General features: G+C 37.2%; 2 protein-coding genes across 4 annotated transcripts; both read left to right on the forward strand.

Moving 5' to 3' along the window:
• Window positions 1-11148: 11148 nt before the first annotated feature.
• Window positions 11149-14994, forward strand: LOC104119863 (1,4-dihydroxy-2-naphthoyl-CoA synthase, peroxisomal). The gene is made up of 9 exons (XM_009631462.3): window positions 11149-11631; window positions 12246-12368; window positions 12987-13088; window positions 13270-13308; window positions 13415-13513; window positions 13829-13876; window positions 14046-14141; window positions 14408-14530; window positions 14783-14994. Exons 1-9 carry the CDS (start codon window positions 11350-11352, stop codon window positions 14897-14899), a joined length of 1029 nt encoding a protein of 342 aa, XP_009629757.1. The 5' UTR covers window positions 11149-11349; the 3' UTR covers window positions 14900-14994.
• A 2782-nt stretch (window positions 14995-17776) lies between these two features.
• Window positions 17777-21878, forward strand: LOC104119864 (ADP-ribosylation factor 2). 3 transcript variants are annotated; one of them, XM_009631464.4, is made up of 7 exons: window positions 17777-17923; window positions 18746-18915; window positions 19722-19792; window positions 20000-20119; window positions 21226-21344; window positions 21421-21502; window positions 21617-21878. In XM_009631464.4, the coding sequence occupies exons 2-7, from the start codon at window positions 18768-18770 to the stop codon at window positions 21620-21622; spliced, it is 546 nt and encodes a 181-aa protein (XP_009629759.1). In that variant the 5' UTR covers window positions 17777-17923; window positions 18746-18767; the 3' UTR covers window positions 21623-21878. The 3 variants fall into 3 exon arrangements, with proteins under 3 accessions (XP_009629759.1, XP_070043633.1, XP_009629758.2); XM_070187532.1 differs by having other exon boundaries at window positions 17809-17933; window positions 18760-18915; XM_009631463.4 differs by having other exon boundaries at window positions 17830-17951.
• The last annotated feature ends 1229 nt before the right edge of the window (window positions 21879-23107 follow it).

The raw sequence follows: 23107 nt of genomic DNA on the forward strand, positions 1-23107 counted from the left end.
AAGCCAGAAAAAGCAAGTATAATACTTGCGATCAACATATGTTTCTATAAGACACTTAGTGAGGAAAGTCTGGTGGACCTCAGCATCTCTATGTTTTCAAGAATGTTAACAAACCACAGACATTAGCACATATGCAGCATACTCTTTTCAACAGCTACAGCTGGTCACATTTCGATGCACAAAAATCTCCGACAGGACAATTGAAATCTCAAATGCACATCTTCGTTAAAGAACCAATGGTTGATCCCAGCAAAAAGCTTTATAAATTCATAAAACCAGGACCTGGAGACCAGACAAAATCTAGCAGTTAACTAAAATCTCAAACCCACAAGTTACCAAGAAAATAAATTATAGCACACCAATACCATGGATTAAGGTAGTTAACTAACAAACTGGAATCAAATAAGGTGCATCACCTTAAGCATAATTATTGGACTAGCATCAAAATCATCATCTTAAGAATTGATGGTATAACTTTATTATTAGCTGTCATGAGATATTCTTGAGAAAATTCAGATCCCATCAAAGTTAGCAAAGCAAATAATTGGGCAACAAATATGTTATACGTACTCTCCCTCCATCATATGTATGATCACATGAAGCTAGGAATCATTTTCAACTACATCATTTGTAATACTGCCTTAAGCCTCGTCTCCTTGACTGTATCCGTAACCAATTAAAAAATTAGATCTGCCATTCAAATTATTGAATAAAAACTAGAAATTATGGAAGACTCAACGCGTCAGTCGCGTGCATATTTACACTCCCTTTTTCTGCTTTAGAATTTAAATCAAGGGTTTTAGGACTTACCTAAGTAAAATTAACAAAAAGGGAGATGTAGCAAAATAGAGTAGAAAAATGTGGCTAGATGAGCTACAAGCTTTCTAGTCTTCACACTTAAGACTTACTTCTCACATTCAGGACAATTTGGACTTTTACTTGTCAAATTATCAATTTATAAAATCATTATATAAAGGGCCTTTTTGATCATGGAAACAAATCCCAGGTCTTATTTTCCAAAGTATTGCTGTATGTGCAACTAAATTACTAAAATTTGTGGGAGAAGAATTAAACCATCAAAAAAAAGATAAAAGGAAAGCATAAGAAAAGGTGTCGGCATGAAAGTAACTGCAGAGTCTCTTACCACTGCAACATGATTTGCTTTGTTTTTGCTTTTAGAAATTATGCCCTTGCTCTTTTGAGTTCCCACTATCTCTCTCTATGGAGTATTTTAAAAGGTAAGTATTATTAGCCAACGATAAAAAGTGAAGTACATTAATTTGAGTCCAAAATGACAAAGAATGGAGAAAAGAGATGAGAAAATTACCCCAGCATTCCGTTGGTTGAACCCTAGGCAGAGATATCGCAGTCACCGTACCCAATTTTCCAGTAGTACTCTTCGTACATTAGTAATTTAAGCATTTTTCATTGAATAAAGCCGTTTTCAAGAAGAATCCACAACCTAAATGTGGTTATTTTTGACGGAAATAAGAAAAAAAAGGAGTGACTTATTTGTGTATAACAGTCTTTTAAAGAGCGCTATATATTAACTAACGTTTTGAACATTGAGGTATAGCGCTCTTTAAAAAAATGTTATGCATCTGTAACGTTGTTATTAAAGGCGTTATATGTATAGCGCTTTTTTAAAGAGCGTTATACCTGTTTTGTGGGCCCACCAATAAGTCTTTTGCATTTAACTGACATAATAATAATTCAAATGGGTATAACGCCCTTTAAAAGAGCGTTATACCTAAAAAAAAAAAATCAACCCCCCGACCCCGAGCTAGGCATTGCCTTATTTAAAGGCATTAGGATTCTACAAAAATCCATTCAAAAATATTCGTAACTCCTGTTAAAATTTTTCTTCTTGTTAAATTTTCAAGCATTTTTTTATAATGTCTGAAGAGCGAAAAGTAAGGGTTCATTATATTGGGGGGTGAGGTTGTGGTGGCGAATAACATTGTGAGCTATAGTTTATCTCCACAGTGTCATGTTAAGTTGCCACTTACAATGGAGTACGATACATTGGTATCGTTGTTATGTAAAAAAAAATGAGTGTGAAGATACGTTCGGTGAACCTTAAAGTAACCGGAAGATATCCGTATTCCGTCACTCCGCAAGGGGTTGCTTGTTACGCTGAGTTTAACATCGACGATGATGAAATTTTGAGGGATTTTTTGAGGACTACGGATGAATACCGGGAATTTCTTGTGATAAAAATGTTGGAAATGTACGTCAAGGCCGAAGACGTTCGCAATAATGAGGTTGAGCATAGTAGGGATAACCCTCAGTCGTCGGGTGGTTATTCTGGAGCAGTTTTTGCCGGACAGGTTCCGGCTGAAAGAGTTTTGCGTGATTTAAACTTATCACCACGGGCGAATGCGGAACGAGAAAATAATTTCTCTCATGCTTTACATAATCCACAAGACGAGTGGTAAACTTCAATTTTCCTTAATGTTACGATGTATATTTTTGTTGTATTGAATTTGTATTAACACTCATATATTCCACAGGGGGTACCGGCCAGATATGACTTTTACAAGTTATGAACCCACGCCTAGTTGGAATATGCGTAGTTCTAGTGTGTTGGATCATGGTGGTCCATCCGGGAGTCATCACCAACACGATAATGTCCATCAAGGAATGTCAACACATTACGACTTGTAAGTGAAGTGATACAGCTATATGAAAAGTATTTATTAATTTGAGTAACTTATTATTTTGTTGTTTGTGCAGTAAAAACGAGCAAGTTGAACCACCTATCCTGTCTCAATTGCCCGAAGACGACATATTAAATCGAGATTTGGCAGATGCATAGAGTGAGGAAGAGAACAGTGATTATGACAACAATGCCGATGATTCCGGAGATGACACACCCTTCCCTCGTGAGGATGGTGATGAGGAGGAAGAGAATGAAGGACTTGATTTGACGAGGGAGTATGCTCCACCCCCCGTTAGACCAAAAGCATACGAGTCTCAAGTGTCATTTCATTCAAGGAAGATTCTCTACCTTGATCATTTTTCAAGTATGTCGGATGTGGATGCTCTCACAAGGGATTTTGATGAAATTTAGACATCAATGTGGGATGATTCTAGACCAACGGTGCTGGCAAAGGGCATATTTTTTTCTGATAAAGCGCGCCTAAACAGGGCGGCAAAAATGTACAGCGTAAAAGAGTGTCGTGAGATGACGGTATGGGAGTCAAGTCCGGATGTATACAAGGTTGTTTGCCGCAGATGGTTTACGGGTTGTCATTGGATGCTGCGTGCGAGCAAGAAAAACACAGGTCTGTGGAAAGTGGGTAAATATATTCCCACCCACAGATGTGAAATGGACATATTCAATGGGAATCACTACAACTTGGATATTGACTTGATTTCTCTTGTCCTTATTCCACACCTTGAAGCGTCCATAAGGTATAAAATCAAAGAGTGCATTACACCAGTCCACCAGGAATATGGCCATACCATTACAAAAAGAAAGGCATTTCTCAGGCGCAAACGTCCATTTGAAATTGTTTATGGTAACTGGGATAAGTCATTTTCAGCTCTACCCAAGTACATGGCCGCACTGCAACACTTTAACCCCGGGACGGTTGTTGAATGAAAGCTTGAGCGGAGTCCGGGAAGATCATAATATATATTCAACTATGTGTTCTAGGCATTTAAACCAGTAATTGATGGTTTTTCGCATTGCCGGCCGGTAATATCAATAGACGGCACTCATGTCTATGGAAAGTATGATATCAAGTCGTTGATCGCCGTTGCAGTAGATGCTAATGGACAAATATTTATGCTAGCTTTTGTTATTTGTGCCAATGAAAGCCAAGAGACGTGGACGCTGTTTTTGAACCATTTGAAAGAGCACGTTGTCAAACAGCGTTCCGGTATTTGTCTAATATCTGATCGGCATGGTGGTATCTTAAGTTCTGTAGAGAATTTGCCTGCATGGCAAGAACCTTATGCCTACCACCATTATTGTGTGAGGCACCTGAAGGCCAATTTCCAGAAGGCACATCCCAACAAGGATCTGCATAATTTGATGTGGATGGAAGCAACATACCACCAAGAGCATAAATTCCGGAGGCACATGGAATATATCAGGCAGGAAGACGAGAGAGCCTATCTTTGGTTGATGCGACATGAGCTTGACAAGTGGACTTTGCATGCGGATGGTGGAAGAAGATGGGGAACTCTAACTACAAATGTGTCAGAGTCTTTCAACAGGTTATTGAAGTCGGCAAGAGGATTGCATGTCACTACTATGGTGCGCATGTCGTTCAAGCAGATGGCAGAGAGGTTTGTTGAAAGGGCTGCAGCTGCAACATCATTGATGGAAAGTGGTGTTGCATTTATGCCACTGCCGATAAAGAGATTTGAGAAATACAGGCGGCGAGCACATTGGCATTCATTTTTACAGTATGATCAGGACAGAAATATTTTTGAAGTTTGCACCGCTATCCATCAAAACCGGGGGAATAATGTACATACCATAAATGAATCTACAAGGTTATGCTCTTGTGGGAAATGGTCCATCTACCACATGCCATGCTCACATGTCATCGGGTGCTTTCACCATGTTGGTTTATGGGCCAACCAACTACGTTGATAAACAATATAGTGTTGTTGCATACTTAAACAGGCAGTTGCAGCAGTGAGTGTTGAGCATTATTGGCCGCCGAAACCATTTAAATTGGTGTGTAACAATGAGTTTTTGCGTCTAATACAGGTGCAGAAGAAGACGCGTATACGGAACCAAATGAATGTTAGCGATACCGTTTATGCGCGCAAATGTGGTATATACTCGCAAACAGGACATGACCGTCGAAAATGTCCTTCGGCTGGTTTGGGTGGCGGTGGTAATCCAGCTCCTGGTGGGAGTTCTTCTAATGCGCCCAACTATCAAGGATACACATAGTAACTGGGTTTCGTAATGTAGTTGTAATAAGTGTATGTACTTGTTTATGTTGCAAGATGTATCAAATAAAATTATGTTTCCATTGTTGTTAAATCTTATTGATAATGGTCCATTTTTCAGTTGAGTAAATTAATGAATATCTCTCTCCCGTTCATGTAATCAAAAATAGTATTGGATTAAAAAACGAAAATTTTTTTAGTAGACCTTCGAATTTCATGCTAAAATTATTATTAGAAAACTACACTGTCAGAGGAGGAAGATTTTTGATAAATATGTGAATATATATAGCGCGGTTAAATACTACATTATGTGTTAGTATAACGCGATTAAATACTACGTTATGTGTTAGCATAGCGCAGTTAAATACTACGTTATGTGTGTTGTCTTGTCGAACTGAAAAGTTGTCTGCTTGCGAAAATGCTGTTTTGTATCCGAAAGAATTTTTAACACGCGAATCATAGCACGGTTAAATATTACATTATGTGTGTTATCTTGTCGAACTGAAAAGCTGCCCGCCTGCGAAAAAGCTATTTTGTATCCGAAAGAATATTTAACACGTGAAGCATAGCGTGGTTAAATACTACGTTATATGTTAGCATAACGCGGTTAAATACTACCTTATGTGTGTTGTCTTGTCGAACTGAAAAGCTGCCCGCCTGCGAAAAAGCCTATTTTGTATCCGAAAGAATCTTTAACACGGGAAGCATAGCGCGGTCAAATACTATGTTATGTGTTAGCATAGCGCGGTTAAATACTACATTATGTGTATTTTCTTGTCGAACTGAAAAGCTGCCCGCCTGCAAAAAAGCTGTTTTGTATCCGAAAGAATCTTTAACACGGGAAGCATAGCGCAGTTAAATACTACGTTATGTGTGTTGTCTTGTCGAACTGAAAAGCTGCCCGCCTGCGAAAATGCCATTTTGTATCCGAAAGAATCTTTAACATGCGAAGCATAGCGCGGTTAAATACTACGTTATGTATTAGTATAGCGCGGTTAAATACTACGTTATGTGTGTTATCTTGCCTATAAATAACGGGCACATTCTAGTTATTTTCTGCGCTTAACAATAACCAATAGCAAAACTCTCCATAAAAGCAAGGTTTTTTTTTGCTTTAACAAATGTCTGAATGCCTTTATGTATCAAGGTGCCAATGCGGCAAAAAATGTATGATGGCGGACTGTTGGGATGATGGTGAAGTTGGGCGCTGATACTGGATGTGTGTGAACAAGTTTTATAGGATTTTCGACAAACCTTTTTGCAATTTTGAGATATGGATTGATGAACCATGTAAGTAGGAATGCTACAAACAAACTTTGCAGTATATTCATGATTTGAACAAAAGATACGAACGTGATGAGGTTATGTATAAACGAGAAATTGCGGCGTTGAAGGAGAAACTAAAGGAGGTGGAAGAAGAAAAAAATAAGTTGTTAGATCAATTTGAGTGGTTGAAGAAGAGAATAGTTGACTAAACAAACCAATGTATGTGTTGATTGTTGTATTTTATCTTTATGCTTTCCATGTCATGTATTTTCATTATATGTGCCGAATTTAAATTATGTTAAGTTGTTGTGTTTGTGTTTGTGTTGCAGTATTAAAATAACGAAGAACACAGAAAATATATACATAATGCGCATATAACGAAAATAATAAAAATTATTGCTATTATTTACATAAAATAATATTTACATCAAATACAAAAAAAAAAATCAATGTATTCCACAACCTGTGTGCTTCAATGTAGCCACTGGCCTGAGGCGCATCCCATCCCGTCCGGCTACGCTATCAGGATCATCCTCATTACGTCGCCTCTTTATAGCAGGATGCGCTGCAACATGATCATCACTAGTGCTGGCAGGATCGGTAGAAGGGGTCGTCGGTCCAATAGTAACCTACAGAAGAATAAGTCAGCTTAGTATAGGAAAATATATATTAAGTCACAACAATTTAAATTATCTCACCACGATCTCGTCGGGCTCCTAAATATAATCATCCGTCACAGTCAGGTTAGCATCGCACAAAGCGGCCTCCGTGACGGGCGAGGATGAAGACTTAATAAGAAAATTAATAAAGTTATTTATGAAAAATAAATGAGAAAAGAAGAAGCAAATTTAAAGTAAATACTAATAAAAACATACATGCACCTGTGAAAGCTCCCCAGCACTCCTCGATGATGAGCCATAACTCAGCCGGCGCCCACTATCCACATCTCGGGTCGGCCGATCCTCAGCAACGGTCGATAGGCTTGGGAAGTATGCATCCCAATGCTCTCCGGTAATGTCTATGCCCGTGATCAATAATGGACCCGACGGGGTCACCTGTGAAGTCCCTGGAGTGAGCTGTAGCCCAAGGGTGTATGACGGCATGCTGCTGGGATACTCGTCCGGCTCATTAAGGTCACCCGACAGATCAGCATCAACATCATCAACATGGGCCTCAATGCCCCCTTGCTGGGGACCACCTCCTCGTCGCCTACCACGACCCCGTGGGGCAGCCCTGCCTCGTGGGGCACCCCTACCTCGTGAGGCACTCCTACCTCGTGGGACACCCCTACCTCGTGGGACACCCCTACCTCGCTGGTATTGCTCTGGCGCCACATAAGCAGGGTCATGTCCTAAGCGCTGATCCTTTCGGGCTCGCTGCAGTGTCCGGGCAGCCACCTCTGCAACCTGCCGGCCATAATCGTGCAAAGCGGTCTCTCCCTCGCTGGCATGCTGCTGCATCTTCAATCCCACCTGGTAGACTATATGTAGGCCAATAGCCTTCACAACGTATAAAATATAAACTATAGAACACTATGTTACAATTATATAAGTAATAGTACCAGAATACATATCAGGGCCTCGTGCCGCCCGACGTATGGAACATACCGACCGCTAGCTTGATGAATGGGATTCCCGATGAAAAGTCGGGTAACGCGGCGGTACTAGGGCATATACTCATAAATAGTATCCGTTCGGCTCTATAAAGGGGGATGAGGGATGAATCAGGTCAGCATGCCGGTCCCAAGTATCGACCTGCGCCTCTAGCCATGCCACATATGGTCGTCCACCCTGGAACAATCATCCTGTTGATAATGTGTGGGCTCCCATATGGGCCCTCTCGGTACAAGCTGTGGACGGCCAAACTGGCGAAGTACTCGCTCCGTGACATGATGCTCCATAATATCGAGGCACATCAGCGGGACGGAAGTGCTCCAAATCAGCCGGTTGGCCGAGCAATAATCGGGCAGGCCACCTATCAAGTCCTCATTGTATGGCGTCCAGATGAACTATTAAATAACAACAGAAAACGTGAGTATGCGCAACACATATGAAGTTATACCAAGTAAACTTAGGCATACATTTACCTGTGCGCCCTCCAGTATATCTAACAAATCCATGCAAAGGGGGAGATTATGTCGAGCCTCATAGATATGTACGTATCCCTGCCAGAGAACCCACCTCCTAGCTAGAGGGAGAAACAGAGGTGGTACATCTGGAGGTAATAGTGGTAGAGGTAGCTGCAACTGCAGGAACCGCTCTCAAGCCCAAACCTAACATACAAAGTTGACGTAAAATTTAAGATAAATGTTTACTAGATATGTTATAATGAATAGAGTATTCGAATATGTTGTCACCTGTAGCAGTGGAAAAAATCCACATACGTCATATTGGGTGCCCATGCTCGCCCAAAACATCTGCCTGTACAAGTAGGCGAGAACAAAAGCACCCCAGCTATACAGAGGTAAATCATCTAGCCGCTGAAGATGATGAAGAAATCTCAAGCTGACTAGGTTCCCCGAAATGTTCGGGAACAAGAACCCTCCAAACATAAGGAGCAGCAACAACCTCGTATACCGGTGAATATGCAGATCATCTGTCTCGCAGTGATGTCGGGGTGCAATATCTCCAAATGCTGTCGAATAGCTGTCAAACTCATGCGACTGGCCCCTGAGTGTGCAGTCTCATCCTGTGGCCTGAAACCAGTGAGCTGCTGCAGCATGTCCAAATACTGCCCACGCGTCATCTCTCTCATGGACTGAGGCAGTGCAACTGGTAGTCCAACAACGGGCAGCCCATATAAAACCTACACGTCCTGCAGCGTGATGGTGGCCTCGCCAATGGGCAGGTGGAATGTGTGCGTCTCCGGTCGCCACCGCTCTATCAGGACCGTGACCAAATACCAGTCGAGCTGCAGCCGCCCGATCTCCCAAATCCTATAAAAGCCCATAACCCGCAGGCGCTGGACTACACGGGGATGGAGATCTGTGTCCTTCATAAAATCCCGCATGTCATCCACTCTCCTGGCGCGGAGTGTCTGGGCCAATAACTCTCCCTCCCATACGTGGGCGGACCTATGATCGCCCTGTAACACTTATAGCTCATCGCAGAAAGATCCGGGATGCATAAGCGGCACGTCCATGTCGTCTATTGTAAATTAAACAACATTAATTGTATGTTTGTTCTGTAAATTAAATAATTAATTTTTATAATTATACAATATTTAATTGGACAGAGTATTCACTTATGGGTTCCAGGCTCGATATTTGAGGCCCGGTAGCACCAAGCTATCCTGAATTCCTGTATGTGTTAGTTTTATTATTTTACATGTTAGTTTCATAATTTTATATGTTTGTTTTATAAATTAAATAATTAATTTTTATAATTATATAATATTTAATTGGACATAGTATTCACTTATGGGTTTCAGGCTCGATATTTGTGGCCAGTAGCACCAAGCTATCTTGAATTCTTGTATGTGTCAATTTTATTATTTTACATGTTAGTTTCATAATTTTGTATGTTTGTTTTGTAAATTAAATAATTATTTTTTATAATTATACAATATTTAATTGGACAAAGTATTCACATATGGGTCCAGGCTCGATATTTGAGGCCCAGTAGCACCAAGTTATCCCAAATTCTTGTATGTGTTAGTTTTATTATTTTACATGTTAGTTTCATAATTTTATATATTTGTTTTGTAAATTAAATAATTAATTTTTATAATTATATAATATTTAATTGGATAAAGTATTCACATATGGGTCCAGGCTCGATATTTGAGGCCCAGTAGCACCAAGCTATCTTGAATTGTTATGTGTGTCAATTTTAATATTTTACATGTTAGTTTCAGAATTTTATATGTTTGTTTTGTAAATTAAATAATTAATTTTTATAAATTGGACAGAGTTTGTGTTTGATCTATCAATATAAGAGATACTTAAACTACATGGATACTACGCTAAAAGACTCTACATTTTACTACGCTGAAAGTGCACTATATTACTAGTCTTTAAGCAAATAAATAATCTAAACTAGATAAAAACAACAATAAATTTAATCACAAAATATTCACGAAAATACATATAAAATAGTAAAAGAAATTTATTAAATATTTTTATTAACAAATAATAATGATTTCTCAATTTTTACATATTTTTTTAGAACACTAATATCTTAGTTCGGATAAAAATAACATACTAGTTTAATCGAAAAATATATAAAATAACATGAAAACACATTCAAAACAACTAATATGCATTATTTATACGAGTTTCGACATAAACTAAATCGGAATACCTCGATTTATGTTTTTCGGAAAGTTGATAAATTAAAATTTTGAGTCCGAAACAAGCAAACCACAACAATAGAAGGCTTGGCTAGGACGTGTGACCTACAATCTTGTCGTTTTGTGTGACGGGTGTGGTCCACTCGGATTGTTTTTGGAGAAATTTGGGGGGGGGGGGGGAGCATTTCTGTTTTTTAAAAAAATGGGGGAAGGGTCGATTTTAATCGTGGGGAAAAAGGGAGGGGACCGTTTTTATCTATGTATAGCGCGGTATATAAAAGCATTATACATATAACGCTTTTATATACCGCGCTATGCATTAACACGGTTTATAATGGCGTTATATATGTATAACGCTCTTTTAAAGAGCGCTATACCTTAACGTCCAAAACGTTCGTTAAGGTATAACGCTCTATAAAAGAGGGTTATACATAGTTAAGTAACTCTTTTTTTTACCCGCATTTTCGTTCTTTTTATCAAAAAGAACCACAAATGAGTTCCGAAAGAATCCCTATTTATCCGGTCACAATCAAATGATTAATCAATCAAGTAATTAGATACTATATCTCTATCTCGAACTAGTTGATGTTACTAATGTGGAAAAAGAAAACTTTGCTTATTCAACACTACACCTAGGTTCTTTAATAAAAAACATAGGCTAGGTAGTAAAAATTTATGCCATTTTGGCTCCAAAAAATCTGACAAAACCCAATTATCTTATCTCATCTTATCCAATCAATCAAAAACACCCCCATCAACTGATCATATATTGTCTAACTGTACAACTCCATTATATAACCAGCCAAGCCAAGTGAAGGGGTGATTCAGATAGGCAACTGAGTTATAACACACGAAACTCGTCTAGAAGCTTTAACGATGTCAAGAATGTCAGAGAAGGATCTTAACACCTTGAGGAGGAGAGTGGCATCAGTTGCAAACCATCTTTTGCCTGCTTCTTCTTCTTCTTCTTCTTCTTCAGCTCAACATGTTGTTTCTTCAATTGGGTGTAGCTCTTCCATTAATGATAATAATTACCATAGAGTTCATGGTCAAGTCCCAACCCACGAGCCCCTTTGGAGGCTCATTCCTTCTGATGAGAATGGAAAGGATTTTACTGATATCATTTATCAGAAAGCTGTTGCTGAACCCATTGCTAAGGTTTTTTTCCTTTTAACATTTATCAGAAAATGTTACCTACTTTGTTTTCTATTGTTGATAATGTTTATTGACTGGTTAGCACCCTTTGCAATGTTACCGGAGGAAACTGAATAGTAGTAAGTTCATTTAAGGTGGGAAATTAAGTAAATTAAAGCTAATCACTTCGTTCCAATTTATGTGTCCGTTCGAGAGGCACAAAATTTTAAAAAAGAAATAATAACGACTTCTGAAATTTGTTGTATGAAACAAGCTTTAAGCATTTGACTCATTAAGGTAACATGAAAATTTTAAAGTTAAATTATTTCTAATATAGAAATATAACATTCTTTGTGGGACACACTAAGAAGAAAATTGTGCCACATAAATTGAGACAAATAAAGTATTTAGCTGCAATGCTACTCAGTCATGGGCGCTTTTCTCTATTACTGTTAGCAACATTAGGTTCTTGCTTTTCATTGCATCTCTTTTTTACTATTAGCAACTAGTAGCTGGTACTGAGGCCTCTTTGTTGCTATTACTACTTAGGGATGACCTGAAGTGATAATGTAAGAAACTCAGAGGCTGGAATATTGGAGCTTTAATTTAACTCATGTTGTTTACCTTTCATCTCGTAGATAACCATCAATAGACCGGATAGAAGAAATGCTTTTCGACCACACACCATTAAGGAGCTTATTCGTGCATTTAACGATGCCAGGGATGACGGTTCAGTGGGAGTCATCATCCTCACAGGAAAGGTAAGTATAAAAGAAAAACATATCATGTACAAACTCAAAAAGCTATGAAATTCAAAGTTAGTGAAATGATTTCAGTTTCACATGTGGAGGAATGAACTTGAGTCCAATTTACTAATTTCTCATATTATCAAGTATTCGCTTCCAGCCTTACCCTGTGATAGTACTTGGTGACTGAGATGAAAGACTGTAAATTGATTTATAATTGTTCTGTTCCTTTCAAGACTCTCTCTTAAAAGATGTAATAGGAGTGTAAAAGTAGTTAATTGAATTTGTTGTCGACTAGGACTGACCCCTTCAGGTGATGGTTTTTGCTTCTTTGCTATGCATTTGGACTAACTTCTCTTTTGATTTGCTTCATCATCTTCTGTCTGAATCATCTACTGGTAGGTAATCCTATAGTGAAGAACTACTAATTGGTTTTACAGAGTCTTTTCCTGGACGAGGTATCAAGTTTGACTTACTCTTTTGGCTTATTTTGTTGGAATAAATAAATAAGAAAACCTTCTTTATACCTTATTAAATCACTTTCTAGATATCTTTTTATAGCGTGTTAACTTCAGTAGATTGTGTCTGTTTAGCTGTGCCACATGCTTTGTTCTCAAGAATGACTTGATGCAGGGTACAAAGGCTTTTTGTAGTGGTGGTGATCAGGCATTGAGAAGTAAGGATGGTTATGCTGATTTTGAAAGTTTTGGTCGCCTCAATGTTTTAGATTTACAGGTAACCTAATCTTTCATGTTCTTTAAGTTATTTCAAAACATTTTTTCCTTAAGATAGATAGTTAGTTTTAGGACTATAAACAAATAAAAGGATACTGATATTAAGTTTTTGATGTATCCCATTCTTAGCTTCACTTGATGTATTTTTCGAGTTTACCTTATTCTGCTTCTTTCCTGCATAGGTGCAAATTCGCCGTCTTCCAAAACCAGTAATCGCAATGGTAAGGATCTCTTTCTTTCTCCTGTTAAGTGCTTTAATTTTGTGACCCCATTTATCACATAATTCAATTATCTTCGGATATCTCTTTTGCATTTCTTGCGACTAAGGTTGCAGGTTATGCTGTTGGAGGCGGACATATCTTGCATATGGTTTGCGATCTAACAATTGCAGCAGAAAATGCTATATTTGGTCAGACAGGCCCAAAGGTGCTTTTATCAGTTACATCTTTTTTACATGTGTACTTGAGAATACATTTATTAGTAAATCAGTAAATGAGCATGTATTCAAGTACTGTTTGGAATAAAGCGATGTTCTATGTTGAATGAATATCCCAGCTCATTTACATAGTCAATTGACTTCTTGTTATTCCTATTCTTATTACTATAGCCTTCTTGACTTTATTCTTGTTCTTTTTCCTTTGTGTTACACTTTGAGGCCCTTTCTGCACGAATAATCTACATAAAGTTAAAATCTGATGCCAGACAAGGATTCATGAGATCTGATTCTTTTGCAAATTGCAGGTAGGAAGTTTTGATGCTGGTTATGGAAGTTCAATTATGTCTCGTTTGGTGAGCATCTAATCTTGGTTTTTTCCTTTATGGATAACAGATTGGTCTTTTTATTTTCATGTCGATAGAACTTCTTGATCAAGTATTGGTGTAAAAACACGCAAAGCGCATCTCAATCACAATTAAGTTAACTCATTGATATTGGTTTAATCTTTTGCTGGCTGAACAGGTTGGGCCGAAAAAAGCTCGTGAAATGTGGTTTTTGACAAGGTTCTACACTGCCTCTGAAGCAGAGAAAATGGGACTTGTGAATACTGTTGTTCCAGTGAGTATATCACTGACACTACTTCCTTAACCCTAAGAGCTACCATTAGTGTAACAACCATAGAGAAGCAAGAGGAAAATTAATCAAAGTTAGCATTCCATTTCCTTGTCCATTCCATTTTACCACAACATACTTGCCAGTTAGCTCAAAATTATACTCCTCCCAACAAATTTATAGGTTTCCTTAAGCTTAGAGAAAGTTTTACTTCCTCCGTCATAGGAAATGCATTGGAGTTTTCTAATGCAATGTCTTGTTTCCTTCTACAGTTAGACAAGTTGGAACCAGAAACAATAAAATGGTGTAGAGAGATCTTAAGAAATAGTCCTACAGCAATACGGGTGCTAAAATCAGCTCTCAATGCAGTTGATGATGGACATGCTGGACTTCAGGTATATTCAACATCAAATATTTTCCACTTTTCCCTTATATTTCAAAATGTTCTCATATTAGAGCTAGCAAACTTTACCCAGTTATTTACTTTTCATTTTCCTTAGCCGTCCTTCTCTATTCTATGCATTTCTCTCTTCATTGTATAAAGCAAAGCACAAAACATAAATCTCGATAATTCTGGACATCCAGATATATGTTCCTACTAGGCAAATACTTATGATACACATTTTCATTCTTTAAAATTAACTCAGGGCCTTGGGGGAGATGCCACTCTTCTATTTTATGGAACTGAAGAAGGCAGCGAAGGCAAAAATGCATATAATGAACGCAGACGACCAGATTTCTCAAAGTTTCCCCGGCTGCCTTGAGTTCCATTGTTGTTCTTGTAATCTGTTAGTGCATTCCTTATGATGGTGTACTAATTACGCCATAGTAATAAAATTTTCTTTTTATTTGTTTATTCGTATGGAAATTATTTGGAATAAAACAGTCGAAATGGAGTGACATTGGTATTGAGAATTCATGTAACCAATCTCAACTTACTCGGGATTGAGGCGTAGTTTGTCATATAGGAATGCTGATTCGATTGGAGACCCCCGCAGTTTGTGACTGGCAAACGAATTTTGGACTCTGCTCTTTGTCTCACAAATAGACTACAATACCTACAAGATTGAGACTACTCCTTTCATCCAAAAGCTACATTACAATAATAAGGCTGTGGATCACCAACCAGATGGATCTCGACCTTCTTTTATTGTAGATTTGTAGCAAAAATAGCATGCTAATAGAATGGTCCAAAGCTTAAAGTTACAACTGTAACATGAGGAGCCGAAAGTTTATAGGAAATTTTAACTCTTATAACAAACTAAAACACCCTATTTATTATAAACTAAAACAATTTAGAAATATTATTACTTATAGCTACCTTTTCTATTTTATAGCAAAATATGTATTTATTTTATACCCTACCATTGAGTAGTGAATTACGCTAATTATGTTCTTTATCTCTCTCTTCCCTCTCTTTCTATCAGCAAGATTCTTAATCCTCTCTTTTCTCCCTCAAATCTCTTTCTCATATCAATTACTTATCATGAACCCGAGATTGACGCACCAGCCATGCGAATCCACATTAGTGAGAGAGTAGTAAGTCAATGAGGTAAAAGTGCTTCCCCTTCAAAGGCATAACAGTGCAAGGGTGAGTAAACCAAATATTAATTTTTTCTTTTCAAATCTGAGCATAGAATTAGGATGATCATTGCTGTCAAGATTATTAGTATAATCTTATGAATCTGGGAATGAGAAATCCACACATGAAAGTCCATTGGAAGAAGTAACACCCTCCGCATATAAGATATCCACATCTGAAGGTTCATAGTCAGCATATAAAATATCCATGCCGGAGAAGATTTGAGGGGCGAGTTTTTGTTCGTCTTCATTTTTAGTTTTAATACAATATATACAGTTGGCCAAAAAGCGCCATCTCCGGCGAATTTTCGTCTCTTCTTTGCTATTGAGTCGCGTACAAAAATACAAATACACTCAAATACATTATATTTTTGTATAAATACATTATTTTTTCGCATGTATTTATGTATTCCGAAGGTCTATATTTTTTTAATACAACCGAATATCACTATTTTTGTGATTTTTTGTTGTTTGAATACAGTAATTGAAAATAATATATAATAGTGAATAATGAATATCTGTGAATTGAATACAATGTATACAGTCGAATTGAATAGAACGGTATACACTCTATTTCTTAATTTATTTGTTGTTTGAATACAGCCGAATTCAATATAGTAAAATTGAAGACAATTCAATATTGCATTTTTCGTTATAAAACACACGTAATCACTATTTTTAGGAGGATTACCTCACCGTATTTATAAATATAGTCGCGCGAATACATGGAATACATAATTAAACAGTTGTAATCCCTATTTTTAGGCGGATTACCTCACTGTATTTATAAATACAGTCGTGCAAATACATGGAATACAACACAATAGCAACGAAATTTTGTAGAATTGATTTTGTTGTGTTAAATTAGGAGTGATACACGCTTCTCTCTTCGTTATTAAACAACTGGACTTTCTTATTTTTTAGGCGAATGCCGCTACTGTATTCATGGATACAGTCGCGTAACAACTAAATATTAACTATAAAAAGTAATTATATATATAATAACTATAAGAAGTTAACAGTCACTAAACATTAATACTTTCTGAAAATTGTTGGTAGTTCATACTTATGCATAGAAGCTTCGGATGGCGGAGAATGGAAAGTTATTCGACTTGTCAATGCCGGCGGAAAACAGTGAATGACAACCGTTTTCCTTTAAACTCCAAATTCTGTATAGGAGTATTATTTTAATGATATCTTTTTACTAAAAGAGAATGATAACATAAACAATTTAGTACTACATAAGAAGTACAGTTGATGTCGACTGATTCAAAACCTTTGTAGCAAAGAAAGCTGACTAAGGAAATTTCTCTTGTTAGTTTTCATTTGCTTAGTACCATAGGTTTCTTTTCATAAACCAAAGGTATTTTCTAAATTAGTTAGCCCAACCTCTCAAATCCCATGGAAAAAATCCACCTTCTATTAAGTAATTTGCAAACTAAACGAAATACACAAATATAGTGAGGGTCTATATGGTTATAATGCTCAAATAAACATGCCAATAATCAAGAGTTTAGGTGGTTGTAATATTTGAACGATCAAGTCATTCAAAAGTCAATTGCAACCTATATAAGGTAAGAAATTTAACATAAAAGGAAGGATTATAACATGTTAAAACCAAAATACCGATCAAATTACAATACATATTAAATATTTATACTATTGAAAACATCAATATATATTCTCATGAGAGAGATTACTATAATGTATTTTTTTGGTTTAACCATTACATGATTAATTTGGAGTCACCCGGATAACTCGTAACTCCAACAAAGAACTAAAATGCTTCCTATCGGAAAGTTTTCCAATCCAAAGTATAATATTACGTAGAAAATGCTGAAAAGGGACTAAACTATTTCTCATGTAAAAATTGCTACACTGTAACAAACCAAAATCAAAGCTAAACCTAAGAACTAATTAAATTAACAATCCCTTTAACCAGAAATTTAAGCATTAACACGCGTCAGTATCTGATTGCACTTGCCAACGTACATGAAACAGACTGACGGTGCAAAACGCACCCACCGTTAGAATAGAGTGGCATTCTCGTCATTTCATCAAATTCTAAATGCCATTTTGGTACCATAAAAAAGATCTCCTTTCCTTTATTTATTGCAATCAAATTCCTTTCCGCTCTCTACATATTTTTCAGCGTTATTCTCAGGTTTCTCCTCTCATTAGATCCCTCCTCCAAAAGCTCTTTTCAGGTAGATCTTCGTATTTCATCAACCTTAGGTTCGTTTTTTTGTTCAGTTTCATACTTTTATAGTTACAATTTTTTGTTTATTTTTATTTTTTCGATAAATTCGCTGTTAAACTCGTGTTTTGGATTTGAGACTGTTCGCGGTTGATTTTAGGCTCTAACGTATTCAATCTAATGATAAAAGATTCAGATATTTCGAGAATTTGGGGCCGCATTTGTAATTTGTTGTAGGCGGCTGATATTTGTGTGATTTGAGGTTATTGATCTCAGATTTAGCGGTTCGTAGCTGTTGATTCGTTTTTTTGTTTCATTTTTTTGTGTGAATTTGTGTTTTCTTTATGATCTGAATATTGACTCATTGTTTTGATTTGGTCTATAGGAAAAGTCGTTTTGTATGGATTTGAGAAAGTTTCTGATTGATTTTACGCTATAATCTGTTCAATTTAATGTTAAGATTCAATTTTGATAGAGATTTTTTGGCTACATTTTTTGTGCGCAATTGGTGCTTCTGTGATTTGTGGTTACCTATCTCAGATTTAGAGGTTCACAGCCACTGATGCATTTTCTTGTGTGTTTCTGTGCATGATCTGAAAATTGAGTCATTGCAGCTTGAAAATTATAATGTATCGGGGTTGAATCGTGTAAACTTAAGTTTGAGCTTTTAAAAGTTTATTTTGGTCGTGTCAATGTGATCATTTTGCCTTGTCATTCAGATCCATGTATAGAATAGCTCCAACTTGGTATGAATCAGCATATGAACCTGAATTTTGAAGGCGACCATGGATTTAAGTTATATGATTTGATTGTGTAATATTATGGTGTATAGGGATCATCAACAAGGAAGCGAAATGGGGCTGACATTCACCAAGCTCTTCAGTCGGCTTTTTGCCAAGAAGGAAATGCGCATTCTAATGGTTGGTCTTGATGCAGCTGGTAAGACTACCATATTGTACAAGTTGAAGCTGGGAGAGATCGTCACTACCATTCCCACCATTGGTATGTAGATCACTGCATAGAGCAAAGTTCTTTCCATAATGATCTTTGTGTGCACCTTTTGCCTGTTTCCCATATGCAGTTGTTAGGCATAATATTTACTTTATCACTTTGAGTTGGTCTCTGGTCGAGGATATGATTGGGTATGTTGCATGATTTGTATCGATTAGTGCCAAATCTTATTGTTACGGGTCGACTTATGTTCTGCAACCTTTTTTTATTGGTAAACCACATGTTCCCACCCCAACCCTCTCCCTAGGAGTCAATAGTGGCCTGTTCCCACTTTGCTTGTGGTGGCTCGAACCCCCAATATCAAGGTTGGGGGTGGAGGGAGATTTCCACTTGAACTGCCCTCTCTTATATCACTTATGTGACACTCGAAAGATTAACCAACTTATTATTTTGATTAAGTAAATAAATAATATGAATGAAGGTATGCAGCATTATAAATCCTTCTTCCTGCTGTTGTTTGCTGCAAAAGTTTAGTTGGTAATAACCTATCCCTCCTATCGTCTGCCTCTCTCTGCTTTGGTTGTTCTGTATGGTGAGTAGTCTTAGCAACTAACTGGTGCTTAAAACATCTGAAAGTTTATCAGTGACAGTTTGTCATGCAGACTCATAATGATTGTTAATTTATTCTGTATGATAATTTTTACGATGCTAACATTTAGATAATAGTGTCTGTTTTTCTATTGAAAACATAACTTGTACTGAGAGATATACTTGTCATCTTATAGAAAGTGTACACTGATTTGCAAATAATACTTTACCGCTTGGATAAGCTATCAGTAATAATCGGCAATTTTCAGGTTTCAATGTGGAGACTGTTGAGTACAAGAACATCAGCTTCACTGTTTGGGATGTCGGGGGTCAGGACAAGGTATAATCTCTTCTTTTTTTCCCCAAAGGCAGTAAGTTGTGTTGATTTGGCCTTTGTTTATACTATAAGCAAAAAATAAGCCTTACCTCTGCTTCTGTCTGATACATCTTTTTTCGTATTTGCTGGTAGCTTTATTCTTTCACATGGACTGAAGATTTTGGTCAATTATCTGGTAGTTCTAATTTCTTTTGTGGTTCATTTTGGCAGATCCGTCCATTGTGGAGGCACTACTTCCAGAACACTCAGGGTCTCATCTTTGTGGTTGATAGTAATGATAGAGACCGTGTCGTAGAAGCAAGAGATGAATTGCATAGGATGTTGAATGAGGTAATGATCCTTGCCCACACTGTGTTCATGGTTATTATTGTTTCCAGAAAGTAAACATCTGGCGTCTAGAAGATGATTGATTGTAAATGTACTTGGATCCGCTTTGACAGAATTCTCTGTGAATATCAGTTTTTCATTGTAATCGAGTACCCATATCCTTATCAAGAAAGTCGAGTACCAATATAAGTAAATTCCAATATTAGCAGAGAAAAGGTAAGTGACTTTGATCCAAATTTAAAGAAGGCTTAAAGCCAATGTAGGCTTGCTCTAGTAATAGAGCCCTTTACTCCAACCATAAGGTTGGGGTTCGAGTAAGAAACCACTATTGATCCCACCCCCCAGGAGGGGGTGAAGGTGGGTAAAAAATGCTAAATAGTTTTTGACAATATTAGATTGCATCTAATCCAATTCAATTCTCTTAAGTTCAAATGAACCAAAGGTGCTGTTCCAGTGTGTGATTCACTACCCAATATTCCTCATGCTGTTTGCCTTTTCTTTGATTCATTACTTTTTAGGATGTCATTATTGGTGAAAGTAATGATAATTGAACTAAAAGTTCATCGACCTTGTTTCTTACTTTTTAAGATGTTTTTGTTGGTGAAATGAAATAGTAATTGAAGTGGTTCATCAGGTTGTTTCTTTCTCGTATTTCAGATTTCAGATTCTCCGCTAATGAGTTGGTAATGTATCTAGAAGATATTCGGAATTGTAAGAATGGGTTTGGGAAGAGAGAAATTTTCCTTCAACTTGCCATTTAAGCAAATATCAGCGTAGTTGAAGTTTGTCTCACTGTGCTTTGCATCACCCAATGTGCATGTTACATTCCTTTTTATTTTTGTTCTTTTCAAGAACACAGATAAAATAGGCAAGGGACAGTACGGGAGGTAGCAATCTATGAGAAAACCACCTAGTTTGAAATTTTCTTGCTGCCTACAGGCTGCAGCTCATACTTGCCATTATTATCTGTCTTCTGTTTTTGCATTCATTGCTACTTCTCATTATATATTAGATAACAAGAGCAAGATGAACTTGGAGATCTCATAATTTGAGTTATACTTTCTTGAGTGACCTGTGGTTTACATTTTGTCATTTACTCTTTGTCCCAGGATGAACTTCGGGATGCTGTGCTGCTAGTTTTTGCTAACAAACAAGATCTTCCTAATGCAATGAATGCTGCTGAAATAACTGATAAGCTTGGACTGCACTCCCTCAGGCAGCGTCACTGGTAAGCGCTTTGCTAGTGCTTGTGACTCCTTTGCATTCTTTTGAAGACTTCCTAAATTGGTTCTTTGCTGTGTCAGGTACATCCAGAGCACTTGTGCAACATCTGGGGAGGGGCTTTATGAGGGACTTGATTGGCTTTCTAACAACATCGCTAACAAGGTAGTTATATCATATTTATAAAGCTGTTGGAACATATGCTGCTTTATTATTTTGGGTGGGGTAAGGAGAATCATAGGTTGCCTCTGATTATTTTGTCACCACCTCTTTTTACAGGCCTAAAGTGATGCAGATTTGTTATTGCGGGTTGATCCTGGATGCAGGCGGGTTTTTTTTATCTAGTTAATTTTTTCTTCTCAAGTCAGTGTGGTTATGAACATCTCCTTAAAAGCATTTTGCGTCTTGATAGGGCTTTTTGTAATGACTGTGTAAGACGATGGTGGAATATATGTAATTGCTGTCTGTTTTAGGTATATTTTCATAAATTTGTATAACAAAGACTAGCTTTCATATGACATAGCATTTGTTAATGATTAAAGCCTTGTGGTTCCCTTTCTTTTCTCTTTTTTTATTTTTTTGGTGAGTTCCTGTTTGCATTTCTCTCTGTTGGGCAGAGTTTATGTGAGATCCTGATAGAGGATGGTGATTTGAGCAGCAATGAAAATCGGGAATTAGGAGAAAAGGTACTACTATAAATCTACAAACATTAATATGTACGCGAAGAAGACGACATATTAAGGAAGGTACGAAGTTGAAAGGCTTGAGTCTTCCTTGTAGCACCCAAGTTAAACTAGTTTCTTCTAGTAGGAATCAAATTTAAAATTTTGTCAAACCATCTAATCCTGGATATGAAGGTGTTTCTTGGTAGGGTTGGTCTTGTCAAGAATGCTTTCTAGAGGGTTCCTTTCCAGTGAAACCCATGTGCATCTTCTCAATAGCATATCCATTCGCAATGATCAGAAACATCCTTCTAATTGCAGCACCCTTCTTCCATGCACCCTCTACTCCCTTCTTTTTCTTGTGTCAGTTAAATGATCACAGTAACTGTTAGGGAGGGGGGCATCTGAACCGTGACGTTTTGCACTTAGCCAAGAGTACTATACCTTAGGACTTGTGGTTTGAACTTTGCACTTACCATAAGAGAACTTCCCGTTGAGCTACTGTGATAGGAGGTAAAGAAAAGGGTATTGTGGTGGGAGGCATGCGTTTTGTGTCCATCTTATGAGAAATATGTGTTTGTATATCCTCTCAAGTTTGATCTTTCGTTTCCAAAAATAACATGTACCAAAAAGTCATTGATATTCTTGGACGCCAAAGTTTAACTTCTTTCACCATAACACACACACACAACTTTAGCTGTGGTTTAGTTAATGGATCCAGAGTTCTTTTGTGGTATGGTTCAGTATGCATTGGGAAGAATACGTTTATGGAGCATTCTTAACTACTCCATATGTGTGTTAAGTACCAATGAGGCTAAGGATTGTCACGTACTTTCTAGGGGTTGTTTGTTTTAGAGACAAGTTATGTAGAGGTTATAATGCAGGGATTAGTAATATGTATTATAATGTAGGGATTATCTCCTATTCAATATTTAGTTTGATCTAATACATATTAGTATACATTGCATATTATCTTTACTTTTTAAGCAAAATAAAATTTTCTTTACAATTTTGTGGGTCATTTTTGTGTTTTTAATTCATGTATTGCTCTTCCTTCTTATTTTATATTGTACCCGCATAAAATAGTAAATAGCTATACTCATAACTT

This window comes from Nicotiana tomentosiformis, chromosome 10, assembly GCF_000390325.3.
Source record: "Nicotiana tomentosiformis chromosome 10, ASM39032v3, whole genome shotgun sequence".
NCBI classification, from domain to species: Eukaryota; Viridiplantae; Streptophyta; class Magnoliopsida; order Solanales; family Solanaceae; genus Nicotiana; species Nicotiana tomentosiformis.

Coding starts and splice junctions, on each gene's coding strand:
- LOC104119863 (XM_009631462.3), top strand. CDS start 11,350: ATGTCAAGAATGTCAGAGAAGGATCTTAACACCTTGAGGAGGAGAGTG. Junction 13,309..13,414: donor CAAAACCAGTAATCGCAATG/GTAAGGATCTCT, acceptor CTTGCGACTAAG/GTTGCAGGTTATGCTGTTGG. Junction 13,514..13,828: donor TTGGTCAGACAGGCCCAAAG/GTGCTTTTATCA, acceptor TGCAAATTGCAG/GTAGGAAGTTTTGATGCTGG.
- LOC104119864 (XM_009631464.4), top strand. CDS start 18,768: ATGGGGCTGACATTCACCAAGCTCTTCAGTCGGCTTTTTGCCAAGAAG. Junction 18,916..19,721: donor CACTACCATTCCCACCATTG/GTATGTAGATCA, acceptor GGCAATTTTCAG/GTTTCAATGTGGAGACTGTT. Junction 21,345..21,420: donor TCCCTCAGGCAGCGTCACTG/GTAAGCGCTTTG, acceptor TTGCTGTGTCAG/GTACATCCAGAGCACTTGTG.